Source organism: Homarus americanus, unplaced genomic scaffold (genome assembly GCF_018991925.1).
Source record: "Homarus americanus isolate GMGI-L3 unplaced genomic scaffold, GMGI_Hamer_2.0 scaffold4896, whole genome shotgun sequence".
Classification (NCBI taxonomy): Eukaryota; Metazoa; Arthropoda; class Malacostraca; order Decapoda; family Nephropidae; genus Homarus; species Homarus americanus.
The window spans coordinates 11,830,470-11,855,788 of record NW_024749657.1 but is presented as its reverse complement, the minus strand read 5'-3'; the positions used below and the strand labels follow the sequence as shown (position 1 = coordinate 11,855,788).

Here is a 25,319-nt window from a genome sequence, read left to right as displayed (position 1 = left end):
TGATTTGTGAGGGAAGAGAGATGGGTGAGGGGGGTGAGGGTATGGTGTGAGGGAAGATGAAGTTATGGTGTGAGGGAAGATGAAGTTATGGTGTGAGGGAAGATGAAGTTATGAAGTGAGGGAGGATGAAGTTATGGTGTGAGGGAAGATGAAGTTATGGTGTGAGGGAAGATGAAGTTATGGTGTGAGGGAAGATGAAGTTATGGTGTGAGGGAGGATGAAGTTATGGTGTGAGGGAAGATGAAGTTATGGAGTGAGGGAAGATGAAGTTATGGTGTGAGGGAAGATGAAGTTATGGTGTGAGGGAAGATGAAGCTATGGTGTGAGGGAAGATGAAGTTATGGTGTGAGGGAAGATGAAGTTATGGTGTGAGGGAAGAAGTTATGGTGAGGGAAGTTGAAGAGGGTGAGGGAAGATGAAGTTATGTGTGAGGGAAGATGAAGTTATGTGTGAGGGAAGATGAAGTTATGGTGTAAGGGAAGATGAAGTTATTGTGTGAGGGAAGATGAAGTTATGGTGTGAGGGAAGATGAAGTTATAGTGTGAGGGAAGATGAAGTTATAGTGTGAGGGAAGATGAAGTTATGGTGTGAGGGAAGATGAAGTTATGATGTGAGGAAAGATGAAGTTATGGTATGAGGGAAGATGAAGTTATGGTGTGAGGGAAGATGAAGTTATTGTGTGAGGTACGATGAAGTTATGGTGTAAGGGAAGATGAAGTTATTGTGTGAGGGAAGATAAAGTTATTGTGTGAGGGAAGATGAAGTTATGGTGTAAGGGAAGATGAAGTTATTGTGTGAGGGAAGATGAAGTTATGGTGCGAGGGAAGATGAAGTTATGGTGTGAGGGAAGATGAAGTTATTGTGTGAGGGAAGATGAATTTATGGTGTGAGGGAAGATAAAGTTATTGTGTGAGTGAAGATGAAGTTATGGTGTAAGGGAAGATGAAGTTATGGTGCGAGGGAAGATAAAGTTATTGTGTGAGGGAAGATGAAGTTATGGTGTAAGGGAAGATGAAGTTATGGTGTGAGGGAAGATGAAGTTATGGTGTGAGGGAAGATGAAGTTATTGTGTGATGGAAGATGAAGTTATGGTGTAAGGGAAGATGAAGTTATTGTGTGAGGGGTGCCATGCGAGGAAGATGAAGTTATGATGTGAGGGGTAAGATGAAGCTATGGTGTGAGGGAAGATGAAGAGAAAGGTGAGGGAAGTTGAAGTTATGGTGTGAGGGAAGATGAAGTTATTGTGTGTGAGGGAAGATTATGTTATGGTGTGAGGGAAGATGAAGTTATAGTGTGAGGGAAGTTAGTTATGGTGGGAGGGAAGATGAAGATGGCGGTGTGAGGGAAGATGAAGTTATGGTGAGGGAAGATGAAATTATTGTGTGAGGAAGATGAAGTTATGGTGTGAGGAAGATGAAGTTATGGTGTGAGGGAAGATGAAGCAGGTGTGAGGGAAGATGAAGTTATTGTGTGAGGGAAGATGAAGTTATGGTGTAAGGGAAGATGAATTTATGGTGCGAGGGAAGATGAAGTTGGCGGTGTGAGGGAAGATGAAGTTATTGTGTGAGGGAGATGAATTTACAGGAGGGAAGACAGTTATAGTGAGAGGGAAGATGAAGCTATGGTGTGAGGGAAGATGAAGTCATAGTGAGGGAAGATGAAGTTATAGTGTGAGGGAAGATGAAGCAGAAGTGAGACGGAAGATGAAGTTATGGTGTGAGGAAGATGAAGTTATAGTGTGTGAGGGAAGATGAAGAGAGTGTGAGGGAAGATGAAGTTATTATAGTGTGAGGGAAGTTGAAGTTATTGTGTGAGGGAAGATGAAGACGTGAGGGAAGATGAAGAGAAGTGCAGGAAGATGAAGTTATCGTGAGGGAAGATGAAGTTATAGTGTGAGGGAAGATGGCTATAGTGGATACGGAAGATGAAGTTATGTGGTGGAGGGAAGATGAAGTTAGGGAGGAGAGATGAAGTGTGAGGAGGAGGAAACGGAAAGTGAGGGAGGAGAGTTGTAGTGCAGGGAGAGAAATGAAGTGTAAGGGCAGTGTGAGGGAGGAGAGCTGTAGTGTGAGGAGGAGAGTTGTAGTGCAGTGGGAGCAAGTTGCAGTGTGAGGGAGGAGAGTTGTAGTTTGGAGGGAGAGAGTTGCAGCGTGAGCGAGGATGAGATGAAGTGTGAGGGAGGAGAGTTGTGGTGTGAGGGAGGAGAGACAGCTGGCAGAGTGGCTGCAGGTGAGGGAGGAGAGATGAAGTGTGAGGGAGGAGAAATGTAGTGTGAGGGAGGAGAGTTGCAGAGTGAGGGAGGAGAGATGAAGTGTGGAGGGAGGAGGACAAAGTGTGAGGGAGAGGAGACAGCGAGGAGGAGAAATGAAAAGAGGGAGGAGAGCTGGGGAAAAGTTAGGGAGGAGAGATGAAGTGTGAGGGAGGAGAAATGTAGTGTGAGGGAGGAGAGCTAGAAGTGTGGAGGGAGGAGGAAACAAATGCAAGGGAGGAGAAATGTAGTGTGAGGGGAGGAGAGTTGTAGTGAGGAGAGAGCTAGTGTGAGGGAGCAAGTTGCAGTGTGAGGGAGGAGAGCCAGTGTGAGGAGGAAAGTTGTAGTGAGTGGGAGTGAGCTATGTAGTGTGAGGGAGAGCTAGAAAAGTAGTGGGAGAAAAGTTGTAGTGTGAGGGAGGGAGGAAGCTACAGAGGGAGGAGAGCTGTAATGGGAGGGCGGAGATGAAGCGTGAGGGAGGAGAGATGAAGTGAGGGGAGGAGAAATGTAGTGTGAGGAGGAGAGCTAGAGGTGGAGGGAGGAGAGATGAAGTGTGAGGGAGGAGAAACGTAGTGTGAGGGGAGGAGAGGTTTGAAGTGTGTGGGAGGAAAGCTGTAGTAGGAGGAGAGTTGTAGTTTGAGGGAGGAGAGATGAAGTGTGAGGGGAGGAGAGTTGTAGTGTGAGGGAGGAGAGTTGTAGTGTGAGGGAGGAGAGATGTAGTTGAGGGAGGAGAGTTAGAAAGTAGGAGGAGAGTTGTAGTGAGGGAGGAGAGTTGTAGTGAGGGAGGAGAGATGATTTGTGAGGGAGGAGAAATGTAGTCTGAGGGAGGCGAGTTGTAGTGTGAGGGAGAGGTGAGATGTGGTGTGAGGAGGAGAGTTGTAGGTGAGGGAGGAGAGATGATTTGTGAGGGGAGAGATGTAGTGTGAGGGAGGAGAGTTTTAGTGTGAAAGAGGAGAGATGTAGTGTGAGGGAGGAGAGTTGTAGTGTGAGGGAGGAGAGTTGTAGTGTAAGGGAGGAGAGTTGTAGTGTGAGGGAGGAGAGTTGTAGTGTGAGGGAGGAGAGATGTAGTGTGAGGGAGAGAGATGTAGTGTGAGGGAAGAGCAGTGTGAGGGGAGGAGAGTTGTAGTGTGAGTGGAGGAGAGTTGCAGTGTGAGGGAGGCGAGATGAATTGTGAGGATGAGAAATGTAACTGAGGGTGGAGAGATGTAGTGTGAGGGAGGAAAATGTAGTGTGAGGGGAGGAGAGCTAGAAGGAGGGAGGAGATATGTAGTGTGAGGGAGGAGAGTTGTGGGTGTGAGGGGAGGAAAGCTGTAGTAAAAGAGGGAGGAGAGTTGTAGTGTGAAGGAGGAAAGTTGTAGTGTGAGGGGAGGAGAGTTGTAGTGTGAGGGGAGGAGAGTTGTAGTGTGGGAGGGAGGAGAGATGTAGTGTGAGGGAGAGAGTTGTGGTGTGAGGGGAGGAGAGATGATTTGTGAGGGAGGAGAGATGTAGTGTGAGGGTGGGGAGTTGTAGTGGGAGGAGGAGAGAGTTGTAGTGTGAGGGAGGAGAGATGTATTGTGAGGGAGGAGAGATCTATTGTGAGGGAGGAGAGCAGTGTGAGGGAGGAGAGATGTAGTGAGGGAGGAGAGATGAATTTGAGGGAGGAGAAATGTAGTCTGAGGGAGGAGAGATGTAGTGTGAGGGAGGAGAGTTGTAGTGTGAGGGAGGCGAGATGTAGTGAGGGAGGAGAGTTGTGGAAAGGTGAGGAGGAGAGAGATGTGTAGTGTGTGAGGAGGAGAGATGTGTGAGGGAGGAGATGTGAAAGTGTGAGGGAGGAGAGATGTAGTGTGAGGAGGAGAGTTTAGTGTGGGAGGAGAGTTGTAGTGTAAGCAGGAGGAGAGATGTAGTGTGAGGGAGGAGAGATGTTGTTTGAGGGAGGCGCATGCAGTGAGGGAGGAGAGTTGCAGTGAGGGAGGAGAGCTAGAAAGTGTGAGGGAGGAGAGATGTAGTGTGGAGGTATGAGAGTTGTAGTATGAGGAGGAGAGATGTAGTGAGGGAGGAGAGTTGTAGTGTAAGGGAGGAGAGATGAAAAGAGGTATGAGAGATGTAGTGTGAGGGAGGAGAGCAGTGTGAGGGAGGAGATGTAGTGAGGTATGAGAGATGTAGTGTAAGTGGGTGAGAGCTGTAGGAGGAGGAGAGATGTAGTGTGAGGTATGAGAGTTGGGAAAAGGAGGCTGAGAGATGTAGTGTGAGGGAGGAGAGCTAGAAAAGAGGGGAGGGAGAGATGTGTGAGGGAGGAGAGATGCTGTGTGAGGGAGGAGAGATGTAGTGTGGAGTGGGAGGAGAGCTAGAAAAGTGAGGGAGGAGAGATGTAGTGTGAGGTATGAGAGTTGTAGTAAGGAGGGGAGGAGAGATGTAGTGTGAGGTATGAGAGTTGTAGTATGAGGAGTGAGAGTTGTAGTGTGAGGGAGGAGAGATGTGGTGTGAGGGAGGAGAGATGTTGTGTGAGGGAGGAGAGTTGTAGTGTGAGGTAGGAGAGTTAGAAAAGTGAAGGAGGAGAGATGTAGTGTGAGGAGGAGAGATGTTGGGGGAGGGAGAGAGCTGTGTGAGGGAGTGAGAGCTAGAAAGTGAGGGAGGAGAGATGAAGAAAGAGGAGGAGGGAGATGTGTGAGGGGAGGAGAGATGGAAGTGAGGGAGGAGAGATGTAGTGTGAGGGAGGAGAGATGTAGTGTGGTAAGGAGAGTTGTAGTATGAGTGGAGGAGAGATGTAGTGTGAGGGGAGGAGAGTTGTAGTGTGAGGAGGAGGAGATGTAGTGTGAGGGAGGAGAGATGCTAGTGAGGGAGGAGAGTTGTAGTGTGAGGGAGGAGAGTTGTAGTGTGAGGGAGGAGACAGAGAAAAAGTGAGGGAGGAGAGATGTGGTGTGAGGGAGGAGAGATGCAGTGTGAGGGAGGAGAGATGTTGTGTGAGGGAGGAGAGTTGTAGTGTGAGGGAGGAGAGTTGTAGTGAAGAGGAGAGATGAAAGTGTGAGGGAGGAGAGATGTTGTGTGAGGGAGAGAGCTGTAGTGTGGAGGAGGAGAGTTGTAGTGTGAGGAGGAGAGTTGTAGTGTGAGGGAGGAGAGATGTAGTGTGCGGGAGGAGAGATGTAGTGAGGGAGGAGAGATGTTGTGTGAGGGAGGAGAGTTGTAGTGAGGGAGGAGAGTTGTAGTGTGAGGGAGGAGAGTTGTAGTGTGAGGGAGGAGAGTTGTAGTGTGAAGGAGGAGAGATGAAATTTGAGGGAGGAGGTAATGTAGTCTGAGGAGGAGAGATGTAGTGTGAGGGAGGAGAGTTGTAGTGTGAGGGAGGAGAGATGTAGTGTGAGGGAGGAGAGATGTAGTGTGAGGGAGGAGAGATGTAGTGTGAGGGAGGAGAGTTGTAGTGTGAGGGAGGAGATATGTAGTGTGAGGGAGGAGAGATGTCGTGGGAGGGAGGAAAGTTGTAGTGTGAGGGAGGAGAGTTGTAGTGTGAGGGAGGAGAGTTATAGTGTGAGGGAGGTAAACGCTGATGACGGTGAAATAGTTATAATTTTAGGACAGAATCTGGAACGCTTTTATACTGTAGAAATTGTAAGTCTATTTTAGATCAAAGTAGTTTATTTACTTCAAAATATTCCTTGATATGTAAAATGGCCATTTTTCAGACATGGTAGGGTCCAGGTATATTGCTGTCTCTAAAGTCTTTTATGTTGCAATTGAGTGTGTACCGAAACATCAATAATTTTCCTTTAAATAACTATAAGTCTTAAATTGTAATTTATTATAGGACAATATTTTTACTAAGACAATTGGTACAACTGCTATTAACGGTGCCAGATACCACTTCCATCCTACCATGAGTTTTAATGACACGACACACTGCTTCTCCTAATTTACTTTGTAAACGTAATAAAATGAAAAATATTATATTGGATTTAAAATTATTTTTGATTAATTACATATGCTACTTAGATCATCTTAGCAGAATATAATCATGACGATGTGTGGTGAAGAGGAGATGAAAGTATGGAGTTGGTAATTTAAAGACTTTACATATAACATCCAATCTTAATGATCATGTTTAACCTAAGTATCTCTACTATACACCCGTACATGAGGAGGAGGGGAGGAAATGAAGTTAAAAAGGAAAGAAAGAGATATGGAAAAAGGGAATATTTAAACACCCTCGGTTTCGAATATGCCGAGTGAGCCAATGAGAGCTGGGTTACACTCTGACTTTTCCAACGCCAATCAGTGCCACACAGAGCGGCGCTGAGCTCGCCACGGAAGGCGGGATTTAGTTCCTTGTTTTTGGAACTATTTTTCATTTAAAGAATATTTTAAGTGACAATCCGTTCGTCAGAGAGTGAGAGTGAAGGGCGCGGGCGTGCTGCAGAGGACTATTACAATTGCTTCGTTGATTGCGGTAATCACATCCCTGGCGACGTGAACTATTCCTTATGTCGTGAGTGAGCGCCAACGGCCAGAAAGAAGTCTTGTTAACTTGGTTGTGTATGGTAATACCATGTATATTGTTGACGGTACTGCTTCTTACAGCATACACTGTAGGATGTATGAGGGCTGTCTTGGCCAAGGTGTGTGTCACTGGACAGTGTAGGGGATTTGTGGCGTACAAATGCTAATGTGAGGAAAATCAGTGCCAAGTTATTTTAATAGGTATTCTCTTCACCTTGATATACTGTTTTGCAAACTAAGGGCATAAAATTTATTGATTAAACTTTATATACCCTTCGTAAAGTAAGTGTTCAGAGAATTGATATAGTAATATACCCTTTTTAAGTGCAAAGGTCTATTAGTAATCATATACCCTGAAAGAGGTTTGCCTCTACTCGATAAGTAAATGGTGCATGTGAATTTTTCAAGAAATCTGTTTAACAATGAATTTACCCAAGTTCTCTGTGGACTAAATCAAATTAGATCAGTTGTTTATATAATCGATGAAAACATGAGGTGTGAAAAATTTGCATTGTGATGTTAAGAAAAAAGAAAAAAATATTGAGTGAAGAATTAGAATGTAGGGATTTGTATTAAGATGGCTGAGGCGGATAAGGAGACCACACAAATCTCCTGGAGTGTGTCAATGTCTAAACTCTTCTGTTCTGGGTGATGAGCAAGATGTGCTTGAATGGTTATGAAAAAACCTTTGTCTGACTCAACTCATTAAAAAAATTGATTAAAACTGAAGGAATTCGAGATGTTCACTTTTTTATATGAACTATATATGAGGAACACTTAGATACGTTTATTAGATTACGAGTATATCACCTTGATCGACTAACTGTAGCTGAGGATGACTGCACAGATAAAGGAATTAAATAAGAGATAGGTCGAAAGGGGACTAAAGACTCTAGGCTATGAAATCTGTAAGGTTTGGACAAATGTGAATTAATCCTTCATTCAAAGCGAAGAAATACGCTTCTTGGAATAAAATTGACGAAAATAGAAATATCCCACAACTTAGGCTTTTAAGGAAAGATTTTTGGATTAAAAATATTATATGAACTTCACTTAACAAACTTGAAATATTGAAAAAAACAAATATTTTCGCAAGTTTAATGAACATTGCAATGGGATCCGAACACGACTCTTATTGATATCCTAAAGCTAACATAATTGCTGATTCAGAATGTACTTCCGCTTACTTACTGTACACTTGCCAAAGGCAATTAAGTGTTTTCGCTAAGCAATAAACAACATAACACAAATTTTCAAATTTTGCTAGGTAGATGAATGACTGTGAGCTCGACATCCAAACATATTGAAAATTCTTTATATTAGACTTTCCGAAAATTTAAGGAGGCAGTTTTCACACAAAACTTTTCAACACTACCAAAACAAAAAAATAAAAATAAATAACCTTTGGTAAGTGCAACAATCTTCTTTCGATGTGACGATAAAAACAGCATATAAATCTTATTACAGTATAATCTGGAAATGGTGGTTATCATATTTTTTAAGTGGAGTGAGACTGGATTGAGTGATCCATTCAGAAATCCCTCCGGGGACTATTACCCTCTCTCTCTCACCCTCAAGGACAACTTTCCTTTCCCCGGGTCCACTGGGAGTCATCTTTAAGAAGTGCAGTTCGAGGCATAATTTAGTTTCAAAGTCTTGGTGTAGATGAATGACTGCCACACCTGGACCCTATCAGCTGGCTAGGAGAATTTATGGTGTCATGTTTTGTATTTATACTGTACATTGGTGTCTGTAACTTATATACTGTACATATAAATAAATAAATATATATATATATATATATATATATATATATATATATATATATATATATATATATATATATATATATATATATATATATATATATATATATATATATATATATATATATATATATATATATATATATATATATATATATATATATATATATATATATTTCATGTAGATCACAATGAAAACGTGGATAAGATAAATCTTGATAAAATCACACGGGAAAGGGAAACAACGGAGCACCTTGGCTTTCGTCTTTATTCAAGACATCTTCAGACGCAACTGGATTACATGGACTAGAGAGGCTTAAATATACAGGGTGACCTTATTAAACATGAGGTCAGGTCATAATGATGTCATCCACTAATCCCCACACCAACTCACACGTAGAGGAGCTTAAGAGAAGGGGGCGACGTGACTAGCCAGTCGTCGCCTTCAACACCATCAAAATGACCATCATCACTGGCATAATAATAATCATTCTTTACGTCATCAAGAACATCACCACCACACTCCTAACTTTCTTCTCTCTCTTCTTTTGGGAATTTAAGGCAGCCTTCCTCTGATGGAAGTCTTTGTCAGAAGAGTGATTGAGAAAAATAAAATTACTGATAACCAACCAAGACTCACATAAGATTCACACGGGGGAAAGGAAAGTTATTGTTTGAGGAAACGAGGCTCAGTTAATAGACAAAAGCAAAATTGTATCTGAACATTATGAAGAGGAAGAGTAGAATATATGGAAGGGGATACATGGAGGCTGCGATAGATAGATAAACGGATAATCAAGTAGCATATAAATGTACTTAGATACGTTCTGAAAATCTGTATGCAGCAAGTCCTGTTTTCCAATGACATTAAAAAGAATGTAATGAGGAGCCTATTAATTTGAGTGAAAATTCAGTTACATCTTTACTTAAGAGAAAGAGGAAGATGTCCTTACGATATATTTTCTTTAATTTTCTTTTGGGAATGAGTGGGACTGTTGGTAATGTAATATTGGGTAGATATAACAAAATATAATAAAAAAATTTAATACACATTACTGTACATACAGAGCCAAAAACACCAAAGACATGGGCAACAGCATTAAGAGAATAACAGCAATAGCAGCATCAGTAATCATCTACGGCAACAGCGACCACAGCAAATTAACAGTAATACTAACAGCTACACGAACAAGACCAACAGCATCAAGAAGGACGATACAAACAAAGCAACTAAACAACAAACCAATCAATGCAACCCAAGTTAGCAAAACAATAAACATTTTCTCTCGCTTACTATTTTCTTGAGAGCATAAAATGCAAAAACACAGGTGGGTTTTCCTTTGTTCAAAATTCGGAGAGACTTTAAATTTCGAGGAGTTTGGAGGAATTCCAATATATAGACAAGAATGTGACAATCTCGGCTAGGAATGAGCGGTGGAGATTCTTGTGTTGCGTGGGCAGAGAACACGGGTGGCTGTGTTCTTATTTACCACCAACCTTTAATTTGCTGATTTTCTTTTTTAAATATTCCGAGCTCTGGAAGTATGATATAAAAATCGTGTGTGTGTGTGTTTACGTAATTCTAATTCGTCTATCATTAAAACCTCTCTCTGTGATCTCAAGTTTATAAAATCGACTGTTTCGAAACTTCCAATGGCTTTTTACGAAACTTTGTACAAGTAGTATATGTGGTGTAAATACGCTAAATAGTTCATATCTTGTCATCAGGTGAGTTTTATTTACCATAATGCGAAAGTGTCATTTATTTGTTTCTCTCTGTTGCTGTTTACCTCTGACTCTAAAATACAACTTGTTGTTAATCTCTGACTGATATTATTTCTCTCATTTATACAATACTTTTAGGCTTAATTATAATTATTATTATTATTATTATTATTATTATTATTATTATTATTACTTACCCCAGAGGGTGATTTTTGGATTCCTGGTGATTAAAACTACAATGTTATTACAGAATTCACCTAATTCTCCCTTGAAAAGAAATGTCAAAAGTTGTCATTAAATTACATGATTGTTTACAAGTCAGGAAATATAATAAGAACCGAGGTTAAGAATTTTTCATCAGATAATGAGAGTTGATTTTACACTATTTGAATTAGATTTTAAGATTAATTTCGTTCACAATGGAAATAATTACATATGTAGTTAACTTAACATTATAAATAATTAAACAGATAGATAAATAGAAACACAATATGTAAATTGATATTAGAAAAACAAAAGCATTGAGTACTTTGTAAATCTGACATACAGTTGTAAATTATGTAGGTAAGATGGGTTTGGGATTTTAACATCTTTTAACTCCAAAATTTTCTTTGTAGTCTACAGTGTTTATTTTTCGTGTTGGTAGTGTAACATGATCAATAATGACACCCGCCTTTTATGAACAGCAAACCAATGACACATATAACCTACCAAGTGTCAAGAGAAAAGTTGACACAAAGTATTTAAGATACTAGAAGAGAGTCTTCTCATATAAGATGGTAACTACTCACATTTAAGGCATGGTTTCTAATTAGTTGAGGGTAGTTGTGAATTCCATTTAACTGAGCTACCAAGGTGACATGGATTTAATATATCAATAGTTAATGTTGTATTGCTAGTATTAAGACAAAAACAAAATGAACAAAATGAATCAGAAAGCACAGATACTTAACAGAAACTGACTGAGAACTCTATGGATGCAAATGAGCAGTTACATACTCCATCCCTCCAAACGGACAGCTCAGGGTGTTGTTACGGAAATTATCGTACCTGTTACACTTCGTTCAACGGCATTAATGTTGTACCACAATGTACCACAAGCAGGCCATCCCGGGCATGACAAATGGAACCTTTCCCAATATATGTAATGACACACTTGTGACCCTGGATAAACAAACTGAACATTAGTAGTGCCTGATCACTTCTCATTTGTTTTAGTAATGGCTGTTCCTAAGGTGAAGCCACAGTACAAATCGTCATATCTATATTTAAATGTATGTTCGGCCTACGCATTCACGTTTATTCCTCCTGCAGAAGGAATATGCAAACTGGGACTCATTCAAACAATTGCTCGCACAGCACCTGCACAATGTGTTTGTACACCTAGTTCCACGAAAACGGTGTTTCATGCATATCTTCATACCGTGTGATTCGTTTTCTTGACCAACCCAGTGTCATTTCACTATGCCAGGATGGTGGTAAGTACTTCGTAGTTCAAGGTTATTATTTTATTATATGGCTTCAGCCCATCTTTTTTTTCTTTAATTTTAGTTTAACTTCATATCTGATATCTTTATTCCTTAAATGTTAATATTGCTCCCAGCAAACTCAATTTAGTGTCTGATAATTTAACATTATTTACTTATCTCAATGAAACAAAAACCCCTTCATTTGAAGATATTATTTTTCTTTGTTTTTTTGTGATTCCTATTTTTTTACCAACTTTCAGTCATATTTTATCAAAGTTATGTATGTTTTGTTATTACAGACATATGTCTTCGAAAATTGCAATTGTACATGTTACAGCCCTGACACCTAAGGCATTTAAGGCTAGGAATTCAGACTTTCAATCCCCGGTAGTAGAGACCTCAGTTTAGCTATAGCACATTTTATCTTTTATAACATGGATATGTATCCATAGGTGTTATCTTATACTATGTGGTTAGTTTACTCCTTGTAAAACTCAGAGGGTGGTGGCCGAGCAATGCATTAGCCCCTGTCTAACAGACAGTAATACATATATAAATGTGGGTTACATACATTAGAACAGTGGTTCCCAAACTTTTTACCATTACGCCCCCTTTTGCTTTTTGCGAAGTCTTCACGCCCCTCCTCCTTAAATATTTGTATATAAAATCTACTGTACATAGATTTTATTTTTTATTATAATTATATTTTAGTATTGTTGAGAATCAGATAACTCCTTGCGAAAGATATGGGTAGTGTGAGAGTCAGTATGACATGTACAAGATGCTTAAGGAGAGAGAGATGAAATGATTTGGACTAACAGGCAAACATGCTATTTTTATTACTGTTTATTTTCTTAATTCATTTTTATCAGTGAGTTCTGATATGGTAATCTTTTCTTGTGCAAATGTCTCGCTTTGTAGATAATTAGGGGCCTAGGCGCGCACTAACTTGTCTTCCCAGCGGTAATGAGGCCGTGATCTGCTGAGGCGCTTTTCTCCAGGCTCGTGGCAGTTTCATTTTCAGCATGGCGTGTGAAGATTGTTGCCTGTCTTACATGGACGTAATTTTCGAATTTAGGGATAAAGACGAGACATCCTTCAATTGTTCAAAGACCACGACATTGTTCCTTTAAATAGAGACTGTCCACTAGGGGGCAGGGAAAAAACACTTTTATTTGAGTTGCAGGCTGCACTTTTCAGGCATCGTTTGTATGGCTGTAACAAACACCTGTGCAAAATTTCATGCCATTTCATGCATACTTACCCTGCCGCATCGCGAACGACCTTTTGTCAACTTTTAGTGTATACCAAAAATTAGGTGTCATTTAATGTTTTCCAGGATAATGATAAATTTTACATGGGTGACATCGATTTAATTCACATGTTATTTTACAGGTACACCGTATAGAAAATCATTACAAGTTCATATTGAAATTCTTTTTTGTGCGGAACCTTGGCATCATTTTCCTAGACAATAATCTTTGCCTAATATATCCATCTCTCGATTCGTATCCCGTCACTTCAGTGCAAGCTTCAGTCATCACTTTTATGCCTCTCTCGACCGTCTGAGTGCTGTTTGGCCACTTGGGCACCACTAATGGTGTCTCAAGAATGTCATTAACCTGTAGATTTGACAGAGAAGCAATGTAAGGAGGCTCAGTCTTGAGTTCATTCCTCCAGTTAATCATGGAATGATAGTTTTTTGCTTGCCACTTTAGTTTCGGAGTCACCACCTTTCTCATGTTGACTACAGGAGGCACATCCTCATTCCCATCTCCATCTTTACCCTCCTCATCAGTATAGTTTAACAAATTCTCGTCAACAGCAGCATCAGAATCTTCCTCCTCCTCTTCAGATCTGCCAGTGCATTCTTCCTTTTGCTGATTCTCCTCTCTAATTTTTCTTATCATTGAGACAGCTTTTTCTCTAACAGTCATGTCCTCATCTGCACACATACCAAGAAGAAGTTGATCTGTGTGGGCGAAGTATGCATTTCTCTGGACAGCCTTCTTCACTATCGTCTCCTCCTCACTATTCAGGTGTTTCATATATAGCAGGGACTGGAATACGTTCCTTGAGCCGTGTGTTACGTAAGGGTGTATCTTGATGTAAAACCACATTGGAGCACTGAACTTTATTATTGTAATGACAATTCTTTTCAACTCATGGCTGGGTCTTGATGTTGCTACATACAGCCTGAGGATTCTACTCCATAAGGTGTTCCACCTTGACACACAGGGAGGACCTGGCTCAATAGCAGCCAAGTCATCTTCAACAACACCTGTGATAACTCCTTTACAAATCCTATACAGGTATTTCTGATCCCAGGACAGATCTTTCTCCACTTCATCATTAAACACAGGGAAATCAGGGAAACTGACTGGCTGGAAGGCGACAACTGGAAGCTCAGACAAAGACTCCTTGATCTGCTTTCCAATGGGACCACGCCAATGCTCAGGACCACTTGGTTTACCATCATAGTGATAAAAAACTGCGCGGAAAGGCAGCTCATTTCCGTGAAGCTGACATATGAAATAATGGAGCGGGTGACCAAGTAACATTTCAAGATGATGAATGACTCCATTTTCTGATCCTACATTTACATTGGTTCCATCACAACCAACACACACAATGGGCTGCTGGGTTAGATTTTTCTCCACCAGAAACTCGTGAATAGTTTTGGCAATCTGCTTTCCGTGTCCAGTCTTGGGAGTCACATGTGTGAGATATTCATTGCCAGGCTCAACCATGATGATATAATTATCTTTCACCATCATCCTCGAACTCCATTTCTCGGTCTTCTCATTCTTTATCATCACACGAGTGGCGGTCTTCTTACCATCAAAATAGAGTGACGTCAAATTATCTAAACTAGCCATCTCAATTTCTTGCCTCTTAAATCGGTATTTTTGTCTCGCATCCCGCAGCTTATGTGGTCCAATAACCTGACTCTTGCCTGCTTAACGGTAACTATTTGAATAATTTCAAGTGCGCCAACTTACCCAGGTCTCCCCTACATTACAGTACAGTAACACAACATTGAGAAATGAAATGAGAAAAGGCTGATAATCAATATAGACATAGCTCCATACTCATCTGCAACAAGACAACTTAAATGAAATAAGAGATATGAAAAAAAAGTTGATAAACACTGAACAGAACATTGCACCGCCACAGCGGCTGTTTGGCTAGTACTGTAGGTAAATTTAAAAATTTCAGTAGAAAATGCGGCAGACTAAACCTCGACATATCAGCTTCAAATTTGGCATGGAGTCTTAGATATGTATACGGAACAATGCCTGAAGAGTGCAGCTTTGAGCAAAATTTCACTGCCCCCTACTGTCCACACTGTGGGAATCCCTGTTCTTTCAGACCGGAAATAAATTTTTTCATCACTTCTTCAACACTTGATGTTTCCCGCCATCACAATAAATCACTTCGCCTCCCTGGCTGCATAAACGCCGATGCGGCCGTTTCAATTCACATAAAGAAAATGCATCAAATTTCACCATAACTTAGTAAGTTCTTTCTGTTTAATATTCCGGGAGGACTGGAGGGGGGGAGGCTGTACTGCGCGCATCATTGTCATCCTTAGAATCCCTTTAATTCATATTACGCTACAAAACATTCAAATCCACCGCGCTTGTAGAATCTCAGAAAACGGGAAACGTTGACAAGGGATAACTCAACTACTGAATGTTGATGTTTGTTCTATATGAATTGAACCCAGGTACGGTCATATAATATTAAGTGTATGTACTCATAGCGTTGAGGAGAACTCAAGGTATCTATAAGATGGTTGGGAAAGTCCAATTGATACGGACTAGTGTATTATAAGGGCTAAGTGTAGATCGTGTTTGAAGGTCATACTATTTAAGTCTGTGAGCGATTAGTGAACATAGCTACCGCAGATATCAGATGAAAATACATGAGAACAATGATCTGGTAAAAGGATAAATGTATCAGACCTGCTGGGGATGAGTGAAGATGTTTCACTAATTTGGGAATGAAATTGACGCTGATAGCTTCTTCCAGAGGGTGGAGGAGGGGTCCGATATCAGAGATAGTGCGCATCAGGTAGTTCCAGCGATGCTTGATTCCGGTGGGTGAATGCCACAAAAGCCGCATGTGGCTCTGTGTTAGTAATATCAGACAGAGCTTGGATTTCTCTGACCAACTCATTCACCTTTCCTGTTACGTATTCGGTCTTGAAGTACGTCGAGCCGATTGCTGCGCCTTTGTGTCTTTGGCCATCCATTGTTATTTTCACCTCACTTCCACCGAACTCCTCCATTGCCCGTTCATAATGTTCTGGCTTCACAATGAGGAAGGACTTGCTGGCATTTGAGTGGTACCCTATTTATCGACCATTTGATGTTTTCAGGTCCCATCACTTTTTTATGTCCTCCACTTTCCCTGCTCCTGTAAGGTCGTCAGCATACGCCACTTGCTTGACCACGGTTGTTTCAAATTTTATTGTGTGTTGGAGCACGAATAGGCCTATTGCGTACATTGCCATTGCAACAGGGTCCCCCTGCGTTGTTCCTTCAGTTGACTGTATGATGGTATCACCTCTTAGAGCCTTGTTGTTTACTATATAGAGGTCTGATGGATTCCTATAGGAGTTTTCAACATACATTGCAAAGCTTGGATGCTTGATCTTGATGTTGTGCAGTGCGGCCTTGCGGTTAAGTATGTTGAATGCATTGGAAGCATTAACCAGGAGAACTGCCTCACAATCACTCTGCTCAAATATCGTTCTCATGGCGTGAATGGCAACTTCCCTCCACCCTGGTGGCCAACACAATCTTACAGTTTCCCTGCCACTGCCCTGATATCATCCTTTACCACCTCCATAATGCATTTTCCGACGATCCGCCTCAGCACTTCCTCCACCCCTATAGTCCTACATCTTGGATTCTTATCCAGTGGAATGAGGGGGCAGGCTGTCAGAACATGGAGGTGTTGGCAGCACGAGGTTTCTAGTTATTTTGCAAGGGCGGCAATGGCAGTGCAGAGATCACTTGTTACAGGGCCAAACTTGTTAGTGCTGAGGATGACTCTCTAACCGTTTGCATCCAGACCTGAAGGCCCGCTTCTCCCTGAGTTTTCAGTGCTTTTTTCCACACGATCCCCCATGTTATTTTCTCGACCATGACAGCATTTGGTGGGTTATATTCACCCTGGAACCTGATGCCTTCCTCTTCAATTGCAGGGGGATATTTTTCCTTCAGTTGTTTTAATGTCTCTCTGTTTATTGGCAGAATGCCACCGGAGGATTACTCTGCGAGAGATCTGACCAAAGACACTTTTCCCACACGCATTTTATTTCCAAACTTTCTTGCCACGTCATCGGTGTTTTGCTTTCCGTCTCCTATAAATTTTAGTCTCCCCTGCAGTGTTTTTGCTTCACATAGGAGATCATCAAGGGCCCCATTCTGCCACATTGTCAATCTTCTCTTCATTGCTGCCACATTTTCTTTGTGCCTAGTCCAGTGGTTCTCAACCTGGGGGCCATGGCCCCCAAGGGAGCCACGGCAAGAATTTAGGGGAGCCACGGCGAGCTGTTATAAATTGTACGTTTCCAAATAATGTTGGGAATCTGAATTAAACAAAACTTGTATTACTTATTTTGACTTGGCAGAAGAGAATTTTCATTTTTTGTTGTCATTTTGTTTAATCATAACGACAATACAATTTTAATATTGCAATCTCTGGTGCTATTTTTTTTTAATTTTTACGGATGATTTAAGATTTCACAGGTCCAGTCCCTGTCTGTGTGACAGGCGCTGGACCGAGCTGCTGAACTGACTTGTTCAGTACGTGTCCGTGTGTCATCCCTTTGCAAATGGTGATAGGACCGAATGATCTCAGTCTGGCCTGGTATACCATCACGAAAACAGTGGAGTGTATTGTCTCTGAACCATATATTGTGTTTGAGCTTGACTCAAGCATAATATACTCCGTAATTGGTGTTACTTATTTTGTTTCATAATTCATGTAGTCGCTGCTTTACGTGGGTGAAATATTTGTACTCTCCTTTATTAATTATTTCCTTATTTATTGGCGCCATTGTTGTTCATACTCATTCTTTACTTATTTAATCCCACCATTTTTAGTGCTAAATTGGTATGACTCACTATTCTTCTCATTCTTCCAAGTTGGGCAGTGCTTGTCAAAGGAGGCGTGTTCTTGCTTACAGGAAGTACACTTCAGCTTGCTAGCTTGAGTGTGAATGCTTACCTGTGTGCATGTTTGTGTATGACTGTATGTGTGCTTTATGTGAGAGAGCATGGGCGTGTTATGTATGTGAATGTGTGTGCGTTTGCCATTCTAACTCTTGTCCTATTTATCTGTCCTTCTTTATCATTCTTTAGTCTTTATCACTTGTCTGTTTGTCTGTTCTGACATTCTGTCTTCTTTATTTTCTCTAGATTTGTGATGGCTACTAGTGTTGCTAAGAAGCGGAAGTACATTGATGGATACATTAACTACGGATTTACATCAATCCTCGCTGATGGCATTGAGAAACATCAGTGTCCTGTGCTTCAAAGTGCTGGGGAACGATTATATGAGGCCTAGTAAGCTGAAGCATCATCTGATGACGATCCATCCACAGTATGCGGAGAGAGACACCGATTTCTTCAGGCGCCATGAACGGAGTTTGGGAGAGTGGTGCTTTCCAACAACAGACTGTAAGTGTAGTTAGTGAGGCATCATACGAGGTTTCCCTAGAAACAGCAAAGCAAAAGAAGCCCCATACAATTGGCGAACTTTAATTAAGCCATGTGCTTTAAAAATAGTCAAACAGGTTCTTGGAGAGGCAAGTGAACGTAAAATTCAACAAATTTCCTTGTCAAACGATACAGTGAAACGGAGAATTAATGAAATGTCAGATGACATAAAGGAAAATGTGATACAGGGTATCAAATTATCTCCAACTGGTATGTTTGCAATACAGCTGGATGAGTCAACGGACGTGAGTTCTTGTGCACAGCTACTCGTGTTTGTTAGGTATGTTTTCTTGTGTGACATCAAGGAGGAATATCTGTTCTGTACACAGCTTGAGGCCACCACAACAGCTGTAGATGTGATGGAAAAGTTGTCTTCTTTCTTCACAGCTAACAGGATCAGCTGGGAAAATTGTTGTGGAGTCTGTACGGATGGGGCTCCGGCGATGCTGGGATCAAAATCGGGGTTCCAGAAGCGTGTCAAGGAAGTAGCTCCGAATGCCAAGGGGATCCATTGTATGATCCATCGTTTTGCACTGGCGTCGAAAACCCTCCCTGATGAACTTTGCAAGATCCTGGAGGCAGTGGTCAAATGTGACAACTTTGTGAAAGCTGGAGATCTGAACTCTCGCTTTTTCCAGAACCTTTGTAGAGACATGGATTCAGAGCATGAAGCCCTCCTCTTTTACTCCAAAGTGCGCTGGCTTTCCAAGGGCAATGTTGTGAATCGAGTGTTTGAACTTCGGGGAGAGCTTAAGTTGTTCCTGGAAGTGCAAGGGAAAGATGATCTATTAAGTCACTTGAGGTGTTGTGGGAGCCACGTCTTGCATATTTAGCAGATATATTTGAGCAGCAAAACAGGCTGAATCTCAAGCTGCAGGGCAAGAACAGAAATGTGTTTCACTTCATGGATTGTCTTCGTGCATTTCTTGCCAAGCTCCAGAATTGGCAAAGGAAAGTCAATGCAGGAAATGTTGCCATGTTTGAGAATCTTTCAACTGTTCTTGATGAGAATGAAGATCATCTGCTCGACCCATTACTCAAAACTGAAATCACTCAGCACCTGAAATCCTTGGAAAGTGAGCTCAAAAACTATTTTCCAGAATTCGAGGAGGAAGATGGGAAATTGGTGAGGAATCCTTTCTCTGGCACTCTTGATATTGCTACCATTCCCAGTGATGTTCAGGACGAATTTCTTGATCTCAAGAATGATTCTGTTGCCAAAGATCTCTATGAAGAAAGATCTCTGACTGTATTCTGGCGCTCAATGTATCAGTCATATCTAAAAGTTAGCGAGATTGCACTTCGAGTCCTCTTGCCCTTTTCAACTACCTATTTATGCGAATGTGGTTTCTCCACCCTTCTACATATAAAGAGTAAAAGCCGGAACCGACTGGGTGTGGACCCGGACATGAGATGTGCATTGTCAGTACACAACCTCGGATCAGTCACCTGACTGAAAGGAAACAATGTCAGCCTTCCCATTGAGCTGTGACAGAGGTCACATGAACTTTTTCCCAACCAAATTCAAGTTTGCTGTGAGGCTTGTCTGGTAGTCACTCTAGTCTAGTGACGTCAGTTATGTAAGTCATGTAAGTCTATCAAAATATAAGATAATGATGATTGTCAACCTTGAAATAAAATAAAGGTATTCTCTTCATCTGCATTTTATTTTTCAATATGTGTTGATTGTTGGATGTAGAAGTCAGCGTGCTATTGGGCTAATGAAATATATATGGATCCTCGTGTTTCGAAGCCGGATTTGGTAAAACGTTACTCTGACCACCGACGTGATATGGGTAGTCCCCATTAGAGGTTCACGGCGCCATAAGCTCGTTGAACAGGCTTTGTGTGAAATATAACAAAGTCTAGGACTGCTTTTAGTATCCTGGTGGTCCAGCGGTTAGCAATCCCCGGTCACAGTCATTGGCTAGTGGGCCGTGGGTTCAAATCCTGGCAGGTTGAGGTGTTGATTGTATGTAGAAGTCCGCGTGTTATTAGGCTAATGAAATATATATGGATCCTCGTGTTTCGAAGCCGGATTTGGTAAAAAGTTACTCTGACCACCGACGTGATACGGGTAGTCCCCATTAGAGGTTCACGGCGCCATAAGCTCGTTGAACAGGCTTTGTGTGAAATATAACAAAGTCTAGGACTGCTTTTAGTATCCTGGTGGTCCAGTGGTTAGCGTTCCCCGGTCACAGTCATGGGCTAGTGGGCCGTGGGTTCGAATCCTGGCGGGTTGAGGTGTTGATTGTATGTAGAAGTCCGCGTGCTATTGGGCTAATGAAATATAAATAAATATAGATAATATATATATATATATATATATATATATATATATATATATATATATATATATATATATATGTGTGTAATAATAATAATAATAATTAACGGTTTATTGAAAAGAGTTTGGCAGCCAGAAGGCTGAAAAATATACAGTTACATATTTGGGGAATGGGTTACGAATTACAACAATATACAAGTAACATAAGTGACACAAATAAGACATATAATAACTAGATGGGGAAAAGCTCAAACTACAGTTCATTTCCAACATAGTGACAGTGCAAGGAGTAGTGTTTAATGGAGTGAATTGCAACTTGATTGAGCAAGTTATTGATAATTTTTACAATGGTTGGGACTGGGCTGTTCTTATAGCGACTGCCTGTGCAATGTATGTGGGGCTGGATGCGGCTTAAAAAGATTCCGTCCTGCCTTCACCCCTTAACTGCTTAACCCCAAGCACCCAAATCTTCTACCAAATTTGCAGATGAGGTCGTGGTGATGGCCAGTGAGAGTCGAAAGGGTCAGTGTGTTGAGCGCTTCTTGATATGTGGAGTAGGAAGGGGAGAGAATAATCTTGCATGCCCTCTTTTGCACTTTTTCTAGGTGTTTACGTTGTGTGGCATTTAGGGAGGAAGACCAGGTGGGGAGGCATAGGTGAGCTTGGGAAGTATGAATGTTGTGTAAACACTGAGGAGCTCGTGTGCAGGAACTCCGAGGGACTTGAGTCGGCGTAGGAGGTGGAGACGGAAACTGGAGGATTTGATAACTTTCACTGACGTGTGGTTTCCAATTTAGTTTGTTGTCTATGGTGACGCTGAGGAGCTTCGTGGAATCTACAACCTGGAGTGTGTTCGACCCAGAGTAATGGAAGGAGGTGGACAATGTCGGAGGAGAGGTTGATGTGCATAACCATGGTCTTGGTATGGTTGATGGTGACATGGTTGTTGGTGGCCCAGTTTTGGAGACTGTTCAATAAATCCTAAAGGGCGGTATAGTTGGGAGCAGAATTGTTGACGCTGATCCCAATGGTGGAGTCGTCGACATATTTCCAGCGAGCAGGGGTTTCTCTGAGGGCATCATTGATGATCATAAGGAAGCAGAGTGGTCCCATCTTGGTGCCTTGGGGGACGCCACAGGTGAGTGACTGAAAGGTGGAGACAGCCCCTCGGAAGCGTACAGCTTGGCGTCGGTCACTGAGGAAGTCTGTAAGCCATGGTATAAGACTTCTCCGAAGCCCGAGGTCAATAGCTTTGTTGATGATTATATTGTACGACTAGGTCGAACGCTTTAGTGAAATCAATGAAGGCGACAGCTACAGACGTTTTCGTTTCTCGAGATGGCGGTATATGTAATCGAGAAAGCTGACAAGACAGTGAGTGGTGGAGGAAGTTTTCATGTTGCCAAATTGCTGAGGGTCTACGACTCCTGCAATATCAGCATAAGCCCAGTCGAACACAAAACTTTCACAGATTAGGCTGGGTATTGGGGTGATTGCAATAGGTCGTAGCTGATTTAAGGATTGTGGGCTGGTTGACTTGGGCACTTGTGATACATAAGAGGTCTTCCAGTCAGCTGGGCATCTGGCTTGACTGAGAGAAGCATTGATGATGGAGCATAGGGGTTTAGCAAGCTCAGGGGAGAACTCCTTGAAGAGTTTCATTGGTAAGTCAATGGGGGTGGTAGAGCGTTTTAATTTTAGTTTGTCCAGGCGTTTTGCTACTTCAAATTCTTCTACTAAGTCAGTGGGAAGGGGGGCTGGTAGGTAAGCAGGGAGAGTGGTTGTGTCAAGCCGGGGGAGCGTCTGGCATATAGTAGCGTAATGGTTATTTGTTTGCTCAGCTGCGTCAACATTAGTGAGATGGCTAAGGAAGGGGAGGGGGTGTGTCTTATTGTTTAGTCCACAGAGTTCTTTAAGCTTACCATACCATTGACTGATGTTGGTCTGCTTCAGGTGGTGTAATTTGGTTGGGTAGTGGGACTTCTTTGCAGTGCGTATTTCGCGGATGACTCGGTTGCGAAGGGACCTGTAGCGGATGTGGTCATTGAGATGAAAGGCTCTGTCTCTCTGTTGCATAAGTCTTTTGATCCGAGGTGTGATCCAGGGCAAGTCAGCTGTGTGTGTGTGTGGTCCCTCGGTTAATGAGCACAATTCGTTCCAGGAGGTCGTTCGTTAACCGAAAATTTCGTTAACCAAAACCATTGTTTCAATGGGATTTTGGGTAATTGGCTCCAGCTCACCGAAAATTACATACAAAGTAAAAAAAAATGCAGTAAAGTACACTTACTTTGAGGTGTGTATGTAAAAGGCTCCTGGATGATGATGATGATGAAGATGGGAATTATAAGTGGGGGTGGAGGGGAAGGGAGAAGAGAAGGAAGTGGGGGTGGAAGAGAAATCACTCCATGCTTGATGCCGTCATTTCACCCATAAAATTTTAAGTTCACTTGGTGTAATTCAAGAATATTTTCTTCAAATCAACACTGCACTGCACTATATATTGGCAATATGTTAAATACATTTCAGAATGACCAATAATTAATTGTACTGTAAAAACGTAAAAGTACTCTGTGTTCAAAAGACCCACAAGCAAGATGTTTCTTCCACTGAACAGAGACACAAACTGAGGCCTTGGTGGGTTAGTGAAGTGGCTGATGGGTGCTCCAAAAACTAGTTCCCTGCACTGCAATTATGTTAAATAAGTGTTAAAATTACTAAAAAATTTATTGTAAATCTTCGAAAATTATAGAATAGTACAACCTTCTTGATATTTTTTCAATTTTAATGAATGTAAGCCCTAGAACCGCTTTCTGCATTGGCGGACTAATCTTCCTGCTAGTGAGCAAACCAAAGCATGTCGAAACATTTTCGTAAGAATTTCGTTAACCGAATTTTTGTTTGTTAACTGAAATGAAGATTCTTATGGAAGGTAATTCGTTTACCGAAATGTATATATATATATATATATATATATATATATATATATATATATATATATATATATATATATATATATATATATATATATATATATATATATATATATATATATATATATATTCATATATATATACACAGTGGGGTATGCAATAACGAACGGATCCTACTATGAATATTCCAATAACGAACGTTTTTACCTATACAATTGAGAATGCTATAACGAACTCAACTCCTACAACGAACGCGGATGAATACGGGACTATTTCGCCTGGGGCATGAATATTGTTGTACAGCGACCCACAACAAGAGCGTCAGGCGCCATCTTTGTCTCATCGTGTAGCCAGTGCACCACTGTTATTGTTGAAATTTCGTCTTTTGATGTGGAAATAGAATTATTTGTATAAATATTCTGTTATACAAGTGTACAATTGTAACAATGAATCGTCCAAAGCGAGTGAGAAAGCTCATAACTCTTGAAACTAAGAAAGAAATCATAAAGAAACGTGAGGATGGAACAAGCATTGCGAAACTTAGTGATGAGTATGGGATGGCTAAATTGACTATATGTACGATTTTAAAGAATAAAGAGGAGTTGAAAACTGTGCAAGTGGCTAAGGGAATCTCTAGACTTAGCAAAGCAAGGTGTAATGTGATTGAGGAGACGGAAAATTTACTCTTAGTGTGGATAAAGGAGAAAGAAATGGCAGGTGATAGCATTAGTGAAGTTATAATTTGTGAGAAGGCCAGACAATTGTTTGAGGACCTTAAAGCCAAGACTCCCAGTGCAAGTGATAGTGATGTGCCAGTGCTTAGGGGTACCAAGGGGTGGTTTACTGGTTTCAGAAGGAGAAATAAATTACACAGTGTTGTGAGACATGGTGATGCTGCTAGTGCAGATAAGGAAGCAGCTAAGGAACACCATGACATTTTTTGAATGTTATTAAAGAGGGAGGCTTTGTTTCTCAGCAGGCATTCAATTGTGATGAAACTGGACTTTTTTGGAAAAAAATGCCTCGACGTACATACATTTCTAAAGAGGAAACTTCTGTCCCTGGCCATAAGCCAATGAAAGACAGGCTTACCCTCCTTCTTTGTGCTAATGCTTCTGGTGACTGCAAAATAAAGCCACTCCTTGTGTACCATGCAGAAAACTCCAGAGCTTTCAAAAACATTAGGAAGACCCGCCTTGGTGTTATGTGGCGGTCAAACCCAAAGGCTTGGGTGACCAGGAGTTTATTCTCTGAGTGGGTGATTGAGGTGTTTGGACCCAGTGTTCGGGAATACCTCAGGGAGAAAAATCTTCCACTGAAAGCTTTATTGGTGATGGACAAGGCACCAGTTTCGTTAACAATAGAATATATGTGAGAGGTCAGAGTTCGTACTGCCTTGTAGGACTGTTTAATGGCGGTTGCCGTACCAAACAGGGTGTTACTTATTAAACTAACAAAATTAAATAGACCACGTTTTTGACGCCGCTGAGAATGTACATTCTTCCAGATGTCTTCAGGAGATATAGGGAGCTTTCCCTCGAAGTGATTCACTCGTTTGAGTAGACTATTTATACGGTTGTTCTGAAGTGAGATAGCCTGTCCGAGTATTGTAGAGATTGTAGATTGTTGTTTGAGATCTTGCAGAATTTGTATAGCTGTTTCAATGTGGACAGCTATTGACCTCAGGTGCACTGGC

At 41.4% G+C, this 25,319-nt stretch overlaps 2 protein-coding genes across 2 annotated transcripts; both read left to right on the top strand.

The window, feature by feature from the left end:
- The first annotated feature begins 18,561 nt into the window (after positions 1-18,561).
- On the top strand, positions 18,562-19,239 carry LOC121853616 (zinc finger BED domain-containing protein 5-like). Its single transcript, XM_042347874.1, has one exon. It carries the CDS (start codon positions 18,562-18,564, stop codon positions 19,237-19,239), a length of 678 nt encoding a protein of 225 aa, XP_042203808.1.
- A 71-nt stretch (positions 19,240-19,310) lies between these two features.
- Positions 19,311-19,859, top strand: LOC121853615 (zinc finger BED domain-containing protein 5-like). The gene has a single exon (XM_042347873.1). The coding sequence runs from the start codon at positions 19,311-19,313 to the stop codon at positions 19,857-19,859; it is 549 nt and encodes a 182-aa protein (XP_042203807.1).
- Positions 19,860-25,319: the final 5,460 nt, after the last annotated feature.

Excerpts from the sequence above, each read along its gene's own strand:
- LOC121853616 (XM_042347874.1), top strand. The coding sequence starts at position 18,562 with ATGTCAGATGACATAAAGGAAAATGTGATACAGGGTATCAAATTATCT.
- LOC121853615 (XM_042347873.1), top strand. The coding sequence starts at position 19,311 with ATGGATTGTCTTCGTGCATTTCTTGCCAAGCTCCAGAATTGGCAAAGG.